The sequence below is a fragment of the Pangasianodon hypophthalmus genome, chromosome 18 (assembly GCF_027358585.1).
Source record: "Pangasianodon hypophthalmus isolate fPanHyp1 chromosome 18, fPanHyp1.pri, whole genome shotgun sequence".
NCBI lineage: Eukaryota > Metazoa > Chordata > Actinopteri > Siluriformes > Pangasiidae > Pangasianodon > Pangasianodon hypophthalmus.
In genome coordinates this window covers 5,351,494-5,366,046 of record NC_069727.1, presented here as the reverse complement: position 1 = coordinate 5,366,046, position 14,553 = coordinate 5,351,494, and the positions used below count along the sequence as shown (strand labels likewise).

The 14,553-nt window shown below is 39.5% G+C and overlaps 1 protein-coding gene across 23 annotated transcripts in view; it reads right to left on the bottom strand.

Annotated features, from left to right (window-relative positions):
* Nucleotides 1–3,561: 3,561 nt before the first annotated feature.
* wnk1b (WNK lysine deficient protein kinase 1b) overlaps nucleotides 3,562–14,553 on the bottom strand; it is a 91,245-nt gene continuing 80,253 nt past the window's right edge. For 18 of the 23 annotated variants that reach the window (XM_026923184.3, XM_026923185.3, XM_026923181.3 and 15 more), the window contains 9 exons: nucleotides 14,316–14,352; nucleotides 14,068–14,138; nucleotides 13,345–13,835; nucleotides 12,365–12,567; nucleotides 12,010–12,210; nucleotides 10,734–10,826; nucleotides 9,263–9,304; nucleotides 6,564–6,775; nucleotides 3,562–5,907 (listed from right to left, as the gene is read on the bottom strand). In XM_026923184.3, the coding sequence (XP_026778985.1) occupies nucleotides 5,602–5,907; nucleotides 6,564–6,775; nucleotides 9,263–9,304; nucleotides 10,734–10,826; nucleotides 12,010–12,210; nucleotides 12,365–12,567; nucleotides 13,345–13,835; nucleotides 14,068–14,138; nucleotides 14,316–14,352 (1,656 nt within the window). In that variant the 3' untranslated portion in view covers nucleotides 3,562–5,601. Of the gene's footprint in view, nucleotides 5,908–6,563; nucleotides 6,776–6,957; nucleotides 7,010–9,262; nucleotides 9,305–10,733; nucleotides 10,827–12,009; nucleotides 12,211–12,364; nucleotides 12,568–13,344; nucleotides 13,836–14,067; nucleotides 14,139–14,315; nucleotides 14,353–14,553 lie in introns of all 23 variants that reach the window. The other 5 variants (XM_026923187.3, XM_053241795.1, XM_026923195.3 and 2 more) reach the window with 4 other exon arrangements.

Genomic DNA, 14,553 nt, shown 5'->3' with positions numbered 1-14,553 from the left:
TTACACTATATAGAATTAAATGACGTGAAAAACAATCCACGCCGCTGCATTGCATGGCTTTTTGGTTTGTTTGTGCAGCATTCAGGACGAACGTTAGATTTTTGGGACTCTTCAGTAAAATGCAGTATAGGGGGTCACCCTATTAATGATCAGGTAAAGTAAGCAGGTGTGTGTGCGCGTGTGTTAGACCAGAAAAACTTGCTCTGGAGTTGAACACCAGTGCTCATCACTGCTCCATGCATCATGACATGGAGTGAACATAGCATCATTATGTTATACATCATACACTATATGGCCAAAAGTATGTGGACACCTGACCATTGAACGTTCCATTCCAAATCCATATGCATTAATATGGAGTTTGTCCACCTTTGCTGTTATAATAACCTCCACTCTTCAGGGGGTGTTCAGTGGGGTTGAGGTCACGGCTCTGTCTTCAAGTGCTTCTACACCAACCTTCACACACCATGTCTTCATGGAGCTCGCTCTGTGCACAGGGGCATTGTCATGCTGGAACAGATTTGGGCCTCTTAGTTCCAGTGAAGGCAAATTGTAATACTACAGCATACAAATACATTCTATACAATTGTGTGCTTCCAACTTTGTGGCAACAGTTTGGGGAAGAAACACATACAGGTGTGATGGTCAGGGGTGCACAAACCTTTGGCCATATATTGTACATTATTGTGAAAACCAGCACTTTCTTGTAGTTTGGTGTTTTTCAAGGTTACTCAGGAATAACACTTGTGTAAAAAAAAAAAAATAATAAAATAAATTGTATCTTGGCAAGTGAAATATCTACATTATGAGCAAATTTATCTAATATTTATTATGAGTATTATAAATATGAGATTATACAGCTTGTTTTTAGACGCTTTTCTAATTTCAAATTTTAAAATGTATTCTTCTATTGGCAGATAATCTTTTGTCTTTCTAGAAATGCTTAAAATTAGAAAAATTATCTACCAACAGAACAAGATTATTTCAAGCTTGAAATTAGTCAATCATGTATTTGGTTTATTTTAATTATATAATAGGAAATACTAGATATATTTGACTATATTCAAAATATTTTGCTATATACATAGCAGCAAAAAAATATATATACACATATATATATATATATATATATACACATATATACATATATATATACATTTTACCATGGCTACATCCTAACATTTAAGAAGACAGGATTCAAAGGGTCTTAGCACAAAATGTGCTTTTCCACTCATCAAAGGCAAACAGTGCAATTTATTTAAATGCCTTTCATTTATTAAATATACAAATAAGGTAACAAATTGTGTTTTATTGGAGCGCAAAGCACAGTTTTATATGAAGCTTCAACATCCTATAGTGCAAACCATTTAAACAATTAAATGCTGCCAATGATTCATGACATGTTTTTGTTTGGTTTTCATTTTATTCAACTTTTTTTTTTTTTTTTTTTTTTTTTTTTTTAACATTTTGCACAATGTTAAATAGTGTATGGAAAAAAAAAATCACTGAAGTCACTAAATGGCAGAGACACAACATTGTAAAACAAGAACTCATATAGTAGTACAAAACAAAATAACTTAATGACAGGTCAGTAGCATTAAGTAAACACACTGTTCGGATGTATTTCTTTCCACAGGAGACAAAATGGAAAATAAAAAAAAACTTCTATCAATGAATGCAGGAGACTGTTGTGACGTTGTGGTAAATATCACTAGTGACCGAAGTAGCATGCAAGTTCTTTTTCCCAGAAAGACAAGCATGTTTATTATTAACTGAATGTGTCAGGTGGTGCAGTGAACTGCATTTCTACATATTGGCACTTTGCTAAGCGGCAATTTTTAACAGGTGGAAAGTGAAGACGTAAACAGAATAATATTTTTTAAAACGGTAGCAGTGTCTACGTTCCAAACAAAAAAAAGTGATACTGGAGTAATAACACATGTGAATTCAGTAAATTCTCCTTACTACTGGAGTAAACCAGGGACATGGTCTCTACCCAGTGTATCCCATTATTAGATATATTGCATATTCTGCACTGCAGCTACTAAATATCACTTTTCTAACCGTAAACAAGGTGCTCAGTTTATGGAATTAAAATCGGAGCAAACTACAACTCATGGGAAATGTAGGAATGGCACTCTTATGCTAGTCGTGTGGGTTTCATTCGAACACGGAATTAACGGAACTGGAAAATGTGGATTTGCTCGCAGCTTGAAAAACCAAACTAAGCACTGCGTTCTACAATTACAGATAAAGCACTGAGTATGAACTAAGTGGGAAAAAAACCAAGTTGTTAAAACCTTTTGTTTGTAAATAGTGAAAGTACAATACAGCCACTCACAGAGAGTAAACAGTTGCTAATCTATTCTGTAGTTCTCTATAAATGGACTGTATTAATAATGTGAACTTTTCTGGTACCAGATGCAGACAGCTATGCTTTAAGGCAATGGCGTGTAATCTAGCAGTTCCTATCAGTGATCAGTAGTTAAGATGACAAGGTTCACTGCTCTATGCCTGGTAGTTGTAACATGCTCATGCCGCTCTATGGATTTATAAAGCTGCCGTTTTCTGCTCTATGTGAATTTCACAGGTACGCTGCGACACATCCACCGACTGGGTCTACACAGACGTTCTAACCTACACTAACAAATTGTTCTATTTGGTTTTTGTCAACGTTCTGAGTGGCATCAAGTGATTGCTACTAAAAGACCTTTTAAACAAGCTACTGATCTGCATGAAAAGCACAAGGCAGTTATTTCTACAATAAACTGAACTGTATGAGATAAAGGGCAGCGCAAGTAGGAAAGCAGTGCCACTTCAGACACTACAGCACAGCAGCGGCAGTCTTGTGTTGGTCATGTGCCACCTACCACACTTCCTTTTCCTGGTACTATTACTACTGAACTGAACTTTCACTTTATTGCCTGTTACATTTATGACAATACAGGCCTCACTGGTTAAACAAAAACTGAAAATGGTTACAACCAGTGGGACAAGTATTCTTAACTAGTTACTCTCAAAAACCTCTCAATGTACTGGCTTCACTCAACTTACTTTCCTCATCTGGACACTTCTGATCCACAGCCAACACAAGACTACCACACTTCCTGTAAGCGCCGACTCGAATGGCTCGTCTACGCCAAAAAACAAGCTTTAATATGGGACACAATTAAACACACTATACAACTCAGTGTAGCTCTTCTTTAACTGACCTCCTGCAGAACCCCGTGTTCACACCAGCACAGATCTCTCACCTTGTGTTGCTCAAGTCGTTGTTCACTTCCCTATCTTGAGTTAACGCTGGTTGCTATGGTTTCCCTGGTAGCTTCTGGATAAACTACACAGCTAGCTGCAGAATGTAGGCTAGACCACATACTACAAATGGTGTGAATAGATGCCAGACTGATGTTTAACAGTTGGGGCGTACCACTGTCCCTTATTCCCACTGTTACTTGTCACATCGATTCTCATTTTCATAAAGTTAATCCCACTCTTGCCAATGGTCGCTCCACTTCTGATGCTCTAAATGACCAATTCTGGTTCAATATTAATGCCATGCCATGTTGCATCGCTGCCAGTGGAAACACAGGGTTACTTTTTTTTTTTTATACCAACTGCCTATCTGCTGTCAGAATTTATAAGAATTTACAACTATTGTGGCAAGTTTCATGCTACACAAGGGTCCTTGAAAGGGGGTGCAATTGATCTGAGAACATTGGCAAGCCGGCTTAAGGGCAGGAAATTGGAGACAGGATGTCCACCAGTCTAGTGCCCAGGCCTGAAGCTTATCATTGACCTTTTGTGCTAGATAACACTTTAAACCGTTCATAACCCCCTTCTAACAGCAATAAGCTAGAACTATACATCTCCAGATCATTTTGGTCTTAACCAAAAATGACACCAAACTCAGAATCTCTACAGTATACTAGAACAGCCTGTTAATCACCATAATTGTCACGCGAGCACCCGAATAGGCGCCTACATGCCTCTGCTGCCACAAAATTCAATTACAAAGAGAAAAAAAATGGAAAGGAAGAATGCAAGGCACTAGAAACTCCAGTACACTTACTGGGCACTGGGGAGGAGGGAAAAACAAACCGGTTATTCAAGTATGTTAATTGAAACTGTTTTACATTCACATTTATCTAATACAATGAAAGAAATACAAAGGGGGGAAAAGGGTTAAAGTGTCTCCAATAAGTTCTGTAATAAGGTAATAGCTAGCCTTACATCACCTTTTACCTAATAGCAATAAATCCTCCTCAGTTCCACCCTTTCTCTACCATTGCTTTAAACTTATGTTGTCCAACAACATTTATAATAAATCACAGTGTTTCAACATCAATAACTGATGGATAAATACAGGTCCGTACAGAACACAACTTTTCTCATTTAAACATACATTTCAAAAAATCAACCTGTCTTAAAGAGGTCCCTAATGCGCTCATGATTATAAAAGCTGTTACAATGCTAATAGATAGTAGATTTAAAGCTTCACCAGCTTGCAGTATGCGTGAACAAGCCAGACAGGCAACCCCTTCCTTACTCAGGGTAAATTAATCTCCACCTCACCTCCAGGCCCTCTGGTCGCTCTTTCCAAAACTGAATTAATGACACAGGACTACTTTTTGGGCTTTAAAGATAGTAAAACTGGGTTAATTTATCCATTCCAACAGAAGGCACAATTACAAATGGCAAAAAAAAGGGCAATTGTTAAAGCATTGTTAAATATCTGTTCTTAGTTAAATCGCTTTTAGGGCAGATGAAACTCCCAAGAAGAGAGGTGGAGGTGGATGGTAAGCATGACTGTGTACTACAGAGCAAGCTGGGAGTTTTATAGTTATAGTATCTTAGTAGTCCAAACTCTCAGGGGTGGCTGAATGGCCTATGACCACGTGAAAATCCACACAACTTTAAAATTATACCCCAATTTATATATAAAAAGAGAGAAGCTGTACATGAATACTTGTTTTCTCTACTAAAGGCCACTTTCTGTGTTTTTAAAATGGGCTTTTGATTTCTATAATTATTGCGTTACATAGCATTAGAGCAGATACCAGGATGCCGGAAAGTTTGTAATGGAGACGGCGACCATCCATCACCTTTCTCATTTTCCCCTCTTCCGTCACCGGTTCCAGGGACCTCAACTGACAAAAAGGGTGTGAAATAAAGTGAAACAGTCAGGGAAAGCTTAGCAAGCTAGTCCCAGGCTACCCTGGAGCAACATCACTATACACGTTCATGAGATTTTCGAACAAGAAAAAAAATGGTCACCATCCTCTTTGGCTGCTTTAACATTGCTCCCATTGTGTTTTTTATTTTTCTCTCTCCTTTGCGTCAGTGTGCATTCACCTCAAGGCATGTAAACCAGAGTGCAGGAGTGATTCATCCACACAAGGTGTGTTTATGTGTATGTGTGCACAAACCCTGACTTATCTCTGTCCCATTTTCCAAAGGTGCAACACACGTGCCTAAGCTCACACCAACCTCACCACCAGTTCATGCGTCTCAGCCCTTCTCTCTCTGTCTCTCTCTCTCTCTCTGTCTCTCTCTCTCGCTCTCTTTTTCTCTTTAGTGGCCTAGCACAGGCTAGACCCAACCTTATGTGGTCCTTAAGTTAGGCCCTCCTGGGTTGCTGACTGATTTTTGCAGCGTGTTGATGTGGAAGGCCTGCAGGGCGCCCGGGGCTGCGGGAAACTGGCCCAGGGCCTGAGTGTGTGCGGCCGAGACACTGGCCCATGGGCCGTTGTAAGGTGCAGAGGGGTAGCCGTACTGAGGCGCAGGGCACAGCGAGCCTTTACGTGCCCCCAGAGAGGTAGCAGGAGGGTTGGGCATGGATGAAGCCACGTTGGGACACAACTGACCCGGAGCAGAGAACTTGCGGGCCATGCTTCCAGAAGGAATCATCTGAGGAGATAGAAGAAATAAGTTTAAGCTTATATCTAGAATTATATAAATTATATAGTTTAAATATGTAGCCCCAAAAATAATCCAACAATGTATATGTGGATATTAAGAGTAAAAACCAAACCCTTTGCCTCTACAACTGTCTTAAAATTGTTACTATATTTCTGACACATCTGTTACAACTCTACTGGATATTATACGCTGCCTTGTTCAAATTAGGTCCAGGGGAAAAAAGATTTTTTGGATAAATATCTTGCTGCAAGATACACCGACATTTCATTTGTAACTTACTAAAATTGTTACTTTTAAATAGATCAACTGTATATGGTAGGTATGTTTAGGTCTTTTCACCCAGAAACCATGGGGGTACAAACTTTTGCACTCTACTGTATATTTATATTTATGCTGACATTCGGTTCGGACATTTATGCAAGACTGTTCGGTCTTTTTTGTGAATTTTCAGGCATTACATTATCATTTATACTAAGTTTACTAAACTCTGACACTACTTTCCAGTCCTAGACAAAGTTGATCACATATAAAGCTCCTCATGAGTGTACCAGATTAAGAAAAATATATCAAAAGGGTCACTGCAGTGATCGTCTCCTGGATAAAAATAAGAATTATGGCTCTCAGTGGTTAGTGCAGTATCTTACCTCATAGCTGTGGCCCTGAGACGGGGCCTGCTGCTGGGGTTTCGGTCCCCTCTTGCCCTGCGACAGGTTCATGGCATCTCTGGCCCAGTTGTCCACCAGTTTGTGCAGGTCGTCGGTGAACGTGCCCTTGCGGCTCTGGGACGCAGTGGAAGGTGGCTGCGTTTGGTTCTGCCCCTGCCCCGGTCCGCCCACTGTGTTTGTGCTGTTCGTCCCTGCAGCGAAGAGAGAGACAGAGCGAGAGAGATATTTAGGTGCATCCTATTATAAACATGATTAACAGATACAATCTAAGCACACAGAGCATATCGAGGTGTTCATGTATATTCTCATATACATCACGTCACACTAGGTGTGTAGGGGAACAGTGACGGTGGTGAAAAGCCCTAATGAGCACCTGGAGGTCCGCTCTGAGGCTAAAGGGATAATTTTATCTCTCTGAATCCAGCCTGAAAAACAGGGGCACGGTGAAAGAATTAAGACATCAGTGAAAGCACATTCATGGTGCTCCAGTCTCATCTCATGTCTGTTAAGCTTCAATCTCACGCTCTGGCTTGCTGCAGTGAGCTACAGCGGCGTTAGAGGGAGCCAAAGAGCAACACATGGCAATGGAAATGGAGTTTACTGTGGAGTTTAAGTTCCACTGCTGTAACCTTAAATGAACTGCGATGACTCAAACTCAAAGTGGATCCTGTCAATTATTATGGGCTTCATTTCATTTTTTCTTTTTTTGAACAAGGTTTTCCTCTGACAAGTCTGTTTATTCACATAACCGCAGCTGATCATGAATTAGTAGTGAAAATAATTTAAAAATTTCTTGCTAGTAATGATGTTTAATTCTGAGTGGAGCAAAATCTACTTTTTGCCCATTAGACTAATTTCAAAAAAAATTTTCTTGCCCCCCCAAAAAAAAAAAAAAAAAAAAAAAAAAAAAAATGTACATTTAATTATAGGGATGCTTATATATTAAATGCATCACCTTGGCTCCTATGGACATGTCTGAGGATAACTGATGCATGCAAGCTGACTCTTGTGTTATTACTCATGTTCATGTTTCATGTGTTTGAGGAAAAATGAAGAGCAGCAGACGTGTACAGCAAAAGAATTAAAAATGAACACAAATTAATTATCTGAATGAAAGCCTGGTGCACGGGTTTGGGCTGTTAGGAACGAAATGGAGAAACTGTATTTTCCTGATGATGCTAGAAGAGGATCAGCCTCTAGTGCAGAACAAAAGGCCTCCAATAAAGCAGCAGCAAAGAAAGAAAAGAGAAAAATGGAGACATGGCACCAAGAACAAAGCCTGAAGCAAAGCTATTCACAGAAGCAAAACACTAGAAGGAAGTTGCACACACGGCTCGACTTCAGCATTTAACTGGATGACGTCCATTCACTTTGCTCTGATGAGAAGTTTCAGAGCCATGTGCAGTTTATGGCAGGTTTTATACGCTTCATAGCAGGCGGGGCGTTGAACTCGCAATACAATGTTAGTTCCCTAAGCAAAGTTAGATAAGTAAGCAATAAAGCACATTAATTTGCAGTGTATTATAGCTCTGATGGGTGGGGATAAAGTGAATGAGCATAGAGAAGAAAGAAAATGGTTACAACTAACAATTAGTTGGATTATTTTAAAAATACACTAACAAAAAAAATGATTAAAAGTACATCTTTCCAGTATTTCAAGTATTACTTAACTAGGCTTAGTTAAATAAGAGGTCACTAACAGCAATACAACATTATTAATATTTATACAACAGCACTGTTAAATGCTTAATTCTTATCTGCATTTCAATCCCTGATTTGTTGAATTCTGGCAAGTCACATGCAAAATAAAGACAACTATCCACTGACTGTCTCTCTAACTGAAAGATTCAGATCTGCCGTATTCGCGTGGACCGAATCGTTTTCAAATGTGTCGAATCGACTCCAAAGCTTTGGGCTTGACTTTTAGTTTTCAATGCATGGAATCAGAAAATCGATTCATTGTGGGACCTTCCATGCGAACTTGAAAGCAGGATGGTGACTTGATAACTTGACATGCACCATATATTAAAATTAAACGATTTTAATGCCACTGGGCCAAAAAAACAGTTGAACTTCTTACAAGTTAATTGATTCAAATAGATTTGCTTCTTGTGGCCTAAAGAATTGATGTTTTCCATGCCAGAGTGTGCTTTATGACAGACCATTATTCACAGCTCATTCTTTATATTAATATAGCAAATTTTATCGATTTAGCCCTAAGAAAAAATGCAACCCAACCCTCGGTACATAAGAGTTAGTGCGCGGAATGCGGGGCTTTAGATTGGCTTGGATGTCATAGGATGAGAGGCTAGTCCGTTTGGAGTGTATTCACTTGCCTCTCGGTGAAGTGCGTGCTTGATTTTCTTTGAGCGTTTTTGCAAGAAAACAACAAGCAGCAAAGTGATAAAAGGACACTGGCTCAAATTTAGTGGAAAATATGTTAAAGTTGACATACCAGTTGAAATGCTCAAGTCAGGAAGGAATGCTAAGCAGTGCACAGCGTGTCATGCTCAAACAAGCCACACACACACGCAGACACACACACACGTACACAAACACAAAGAGCAGAACAGGACAACAGGAAGTGAGGGAATGAGGGAGGAAGGAGGAAGGAGGAGGAGGAAAGGAGGACAGGAAGAGTAGGGGACATAAAAAAGGAGAGAGAGAGAGATAATTACTACAGAGTTGGTTGCAGGGGCACACTTTTTTCACCATCTTCCCTGAAGCATGGAGAGAAGCACGGGATTGGAGAGAGTCAGTATTAAAGTTACTCCACTTCCAACACAATGCATTACAGGGAGAGCATCTTTACCTGTTACGCTAAAGCTAACTCACGACTCTAAGCCTGATATAGCAACACTGTGCACTAGAATTTAAAATGGAAAGAGAAAATAGAGCAAAGGATCTAACCTTCAGCATGACTTTCTCTCATTTTAATAAAGTCATCTCAAAAAACAAAAAAGAGTGGGAGAAATGTACACTGGCTATCATCCAATTGAAGATTAAGGCTCTAAAGCACTGTATGTAGACTTTAATAAGAGATACAAAAGTTTGTGCACCCTAATTTTGAAATGATGCCACCATAAAGACATTTAATACAATTTAGGCTTTCCTTCATCATCATAAATAAGGAAATACTAAACAATCAAATATAACATACATGTAGACCTTTATTCCATACTTTTCCTAAAAATTCAACATCCTACTCCTTGTTTTTGGATTTTTCTGATTTATTTTCCACTCTTTGCTTGTGTCTATATGTCTGCGGTCACCATTTCATGCTTTTCAACGGTTTCACAGCTCTGTGAAAGATTGACATTTTCTGTTTTAGGTCATTAAAAAATATATTCTTTCATACAGAAATGAAAGGGGGGTGCAAATTTTTGCACTTGACTATGGATAAAGTGAGAGTAATTCTGAAACTATCTGACATGTTCATCAGAGGGGAACAAACCAAACACATTTAACATTAAGCAATAATTCTAAAATAATCCTTATTGTAAAAAAAATTATATATATAAAAAAATAAAGATTTTAAAATGAATCAGTGGTTTGGTTTCAAGTGTCAGAAAAAGAGGTTAAATAATCAATTTAAAAAAGTTAAGGCACAAATGTATTAAACAGGTATTGTAAAGGTTAAAGTCTTAGTATTTGAGCGAGGTATAATGCATTTTAAGATGGTTGAGGGGTTAAAATGAACCCAAAAGGTTGTGTTTTGGATTTAAGGGTCAGATTGTAAGAGAATGTAGGAACACAGATGATTCTGGAGTGGAAAAAAAAACTGGGACCACTATAAACATGGAGATACCTCATTGTTGAAAATTCACCTCCACAAATAACTAATCTCAACAATACGATGCAAAGATCTTTGAATCATCTGTAAAAATATCATTCTTCCCTGTTGTAACCCAAAAGTCAGAAATTATATTCATTCTGTCATTGAAAGTTCCTGTAGCTATATGGAGGTATATTGTTATTCCATGCGAGCATATAGTGACAGATGAGCATTAAATCATGATGTTGGTTTAGTAGTTGAACTATTTTAGTGGTGAATTTGGATCATTTTGAGATGGCGCGGTCCAGAAAGAGTTCCCAAAACAAGAATCACGTGAGAGTGTAGGAAATAGACAAAGGAAAAGCGTTACACACAAAGAGCCAAGCACGGCGTACTCAGAAAACGGGTCCTTCTGCCACCTGGTTTGAAGGTCACTCTCTCCGACCCACAGGTGAACTTTACACAGCCTGTGGCACAAAAGAGGGAAGAGAGAGAAAAAGAACGAGGTACAGAAAAGGAGAGGAAGAAGGAGACATACACAAATACACAGTAGGAATGGAAAACAAGGTCATGAGCTCCAGAGAGACAGAGAGAGACAGAGAGAACGAGAGCAAGAGCGAGAGCGAGAGAGACAGAAAGTAGTGGTGGCTCAAAAGATTGGTGAGCATGAAGCTTCACTGCTCAGTGAAGGAGGCAAGCGGAAGCACAATCCTAACATCTACAGCAGCATCTACGCCAAAGCATGCACTGATGAGATTCAGAAAGAGGAAGATACATCAACTTGTACAAAGTGATAACAAGACATTCATAGAAAGGCAGGGATTAAAACAGTAAAGTCAGAGGTAAAGCTCACTGTATAGAACATATACGATAAATTACACCCTGCACCATTTTCAACAATTTCATGTCCTAACATAGTAATATAAGTAAAGTAAGTTTAACTAATACCACAGTGGTGTTGAATTCTGGATTCTGACTGGTCAGAAGGTGTTGATTAATTTTCTAGAACAGAAGCTCTGACAGTAGTGCAGCTGCAATGACAGGTTACGCTATCATTTCTACAGTAACAGCTCGTTCACAGGGACTTGTACGGTGGACGCTTCACATAAACAGGTATAATTGTTGACATGGACAAGTTTTCTTATTTAGTATTTATGGAAGTAGTTTGCTGTGTCAGCGCTTTGTAATAGTCGGCAACATTTCCGACACAGGAACGTCTTCAGGTCAGAAGAGTTTACGGTAATGCTTTGTGGATTGTCAGTAACAAGTCTTATTAACTTTGAGAGAGGAAAAAAGAGAGGCTGCTGAGGGCTGTTTATAGCTGCTATCACGTAAGTAGTAACAGGAACTAACCTGTTTCGCAGACATTCCGTCAGATAACAAGTATGACGTTTCATTCTTTGATTAATTAAACATTGTAATTGCTGTGGTATTGGAGAAATAAAACTGACTTCAGGATGTGCTCTTATAGAATATAATCGCCTTCTGGGAGGTAACACCGCATCATCAAGTTTAAAAAAAAAAAAAAAAAAAAAAAAAATCACAGAAAAAACTGCTCATTATGTTGGTATGAAAAGCTCGTGGCACAGCATAAGGGTTAGAAGCAGGGGGTATGTGAGGAATTTTTTTTTTTTTGTGTGAGTATGTTACCATGCGTGGGCAGACAGAGGCTGGGGGCGGACAGCGTGGCGTCACTGGTGTAGGCTGAGTAAAGGTTCTCGCTGGAGGGCGAGGGCTTGAAAGCCTGGAGCAGGGGGTTGCTCCCTGTCTCTCCCAACCCACTGGGGGCGAGAAAGGACTGCTGGGTCGGGTACACCGAGGGAGCGCTCTGAGTTGATAAAGTGGTGCTCCCTAACACACACACACACACACACACACACACACACACACACATACACACAGAAACAGCAGCTTCTTATTTCCAAGGCCATGTTTTTCTGCAGAATGCATAGTCAGCACCCACTTAGTGTTTTCTGGTGTAGGAGACAGTAGAATTAAAGCGTACCAGGCTGAACCGGGCTCTTACTGCCCTGAGAACTTGTGCGGCTCGACTTGCTGCTTTTGCTCTTGGTAGGTCGGCGCCTGCGGCCAGCCAGATTCACTGCGGGTGGGTTTATGATGGCGGGTGGGACTTTGCCAACTCGGGCAAAAAGGGCATCGATCTCCACTTTCTGCCGGGCGTACAGCGCCTGACTCTCCATCATGTGCCTGACAACACAATAATAAGAAATTACGTACGTGGAACATCTAAGACCTCGGCAAGAGAAGCACTTAGTACACAGAGAGCTGGGCTGAACAATACAGTAATAATCAATACAAGAGAAGATTATCATAATAAACTATTCTGAGATATATAGTGGGTATTGTCTCAGGCACTGTTCAGCTAAAAAAACTAAACAAAACAAAACAAAAAGACAGACAACAGTGATGTGAAAGAAAACAGAAAATTGAAATGAAAAATGAAAGGTAAAATAAATGAAGAAATACAATGTAGGGAATAAAAGGAAAAAGGTAAAAGTAAATTTAAACAAAAGTAGTATCTTAATGTGTTAATTAATCAAATAATTATTAAATTTTAGAGCATTCCCATCTACTAAATATGTATTTTCTATTTTTATGATCATTTAATTAATTACGTTTTGCATTTATATGGTATTTCTCATTCTACGTAGTTGAAAAGAATGGAAGAAAGAAAGCAAGAAGAAGAGAGAAAAAAATAAGCAAAAGGGAAAAAAGATTAAGAAAGACCTAATAAGCCTAAACTCCAAGACCAGGTAATTGTATTAAGGCCTTTAATTTGTAAAATGTAATTTCAGACCAGTTATGTGGTTTAAAAGACATGCAGACATGATACTGTTTTTTTCCATGATATAGTCACTGTTTTGCTGTGACACTGCAAAACCTCAACAAAACCTCAACAAAACTGAAATGATGTTTAAGTAATATATTTTTTCATATTTTCATACAACAGAGACAGAAACGTACTTCTCGCGCAGCTTGCTGATTTCCTGCTTGAAGTCCTCGTCTTCAAACTCGGAGTCATTATCACTGCTGAAGTAGGAGTTAAAGGAGTTGTTCATGCTCATCAGGCTCTTGCCCTCAGGACTGAGTGCAGGGCCATTGCCCATAGCTGGAGGACTCTGGGGTGGCGGCTCTGGAGACTCTGCATCCTCAGGCTTGGGAGTTATTGGCTCATCAGGGGCTCGACTCACCAAGAAACGGCCCACTGTGGTTTCACTGTTGGTGGTGACCTGGAAGCGGCCAATCGTAGTGGGCTGGCTGGGGGGCGCAGGGGGCAAACTGTCCACCACATCACCCCCTGACTCATGCAGAGGAGGAGAGGCCCTATGCAGTGTGTTCTCAGGACTAGAGAGATTAGAGGACGAAGAGGAGGTGGATGAAGTGGTGGTAGAGGAAGATGAGTCACTGGAGGTTGTGGGAGGCTGCAGGGAAGAGTCATCAGCTGCTAATGACACCTGGAAGACATGGAGAGAGAGAGAGAGAGAGAGAGAGAGAGAGAGAGAGAGAAAAGAAAGAAAGTGCCATCAACAGACATGAAAGTTTATAGAGTATTGTGAAGTATCAGTTAGACAGTATGATAATTCATAATATGATAATTTAGACAAAAGGAAAATAATTTTTGTTAAACAACATGAAAATTAAATAACTGCTATAAAACTATAAAGAGAGGGCTGTAGTGATCATCACCTGAAATCGGCCCAGCGTGAAGCCTCCAGGTGCAGGCATAGCCCCTGGCTCCCCTTCAAGAGAAAATGGAACTGAAAGAGACATTCATGAGACATTATAAATAATTAAATAACTTTTAAGTTGGATAAGAGTAGAATAAAACCCTGATCAAATATATGGCTAAATTTTTTAAGAGTTTACCATCACTTCATTAAATTTTTTTGTTCTAAAGTCATATTTTGTTCTTGAGTAAAAGAGGCAGCACACACCTGGCTGCCCTCCAGCAGGCATCCCGGTATGAGAGGACTGCAGAAGAAAGAGATAAAGGAGGAGAATTACATGTCATACATCATTACATGTCATGCACACAGCACAGAGTTCACTGCAATAGAAAAAGCAAAGCTTTAGCTGAGCCCATGCTGGTCTTGTCCTCTATGCTTTGTCTTTTGACCTTTTGTTGAACCCAACTTCATGAACATACATATTCATCATTATCTAAAGATTATG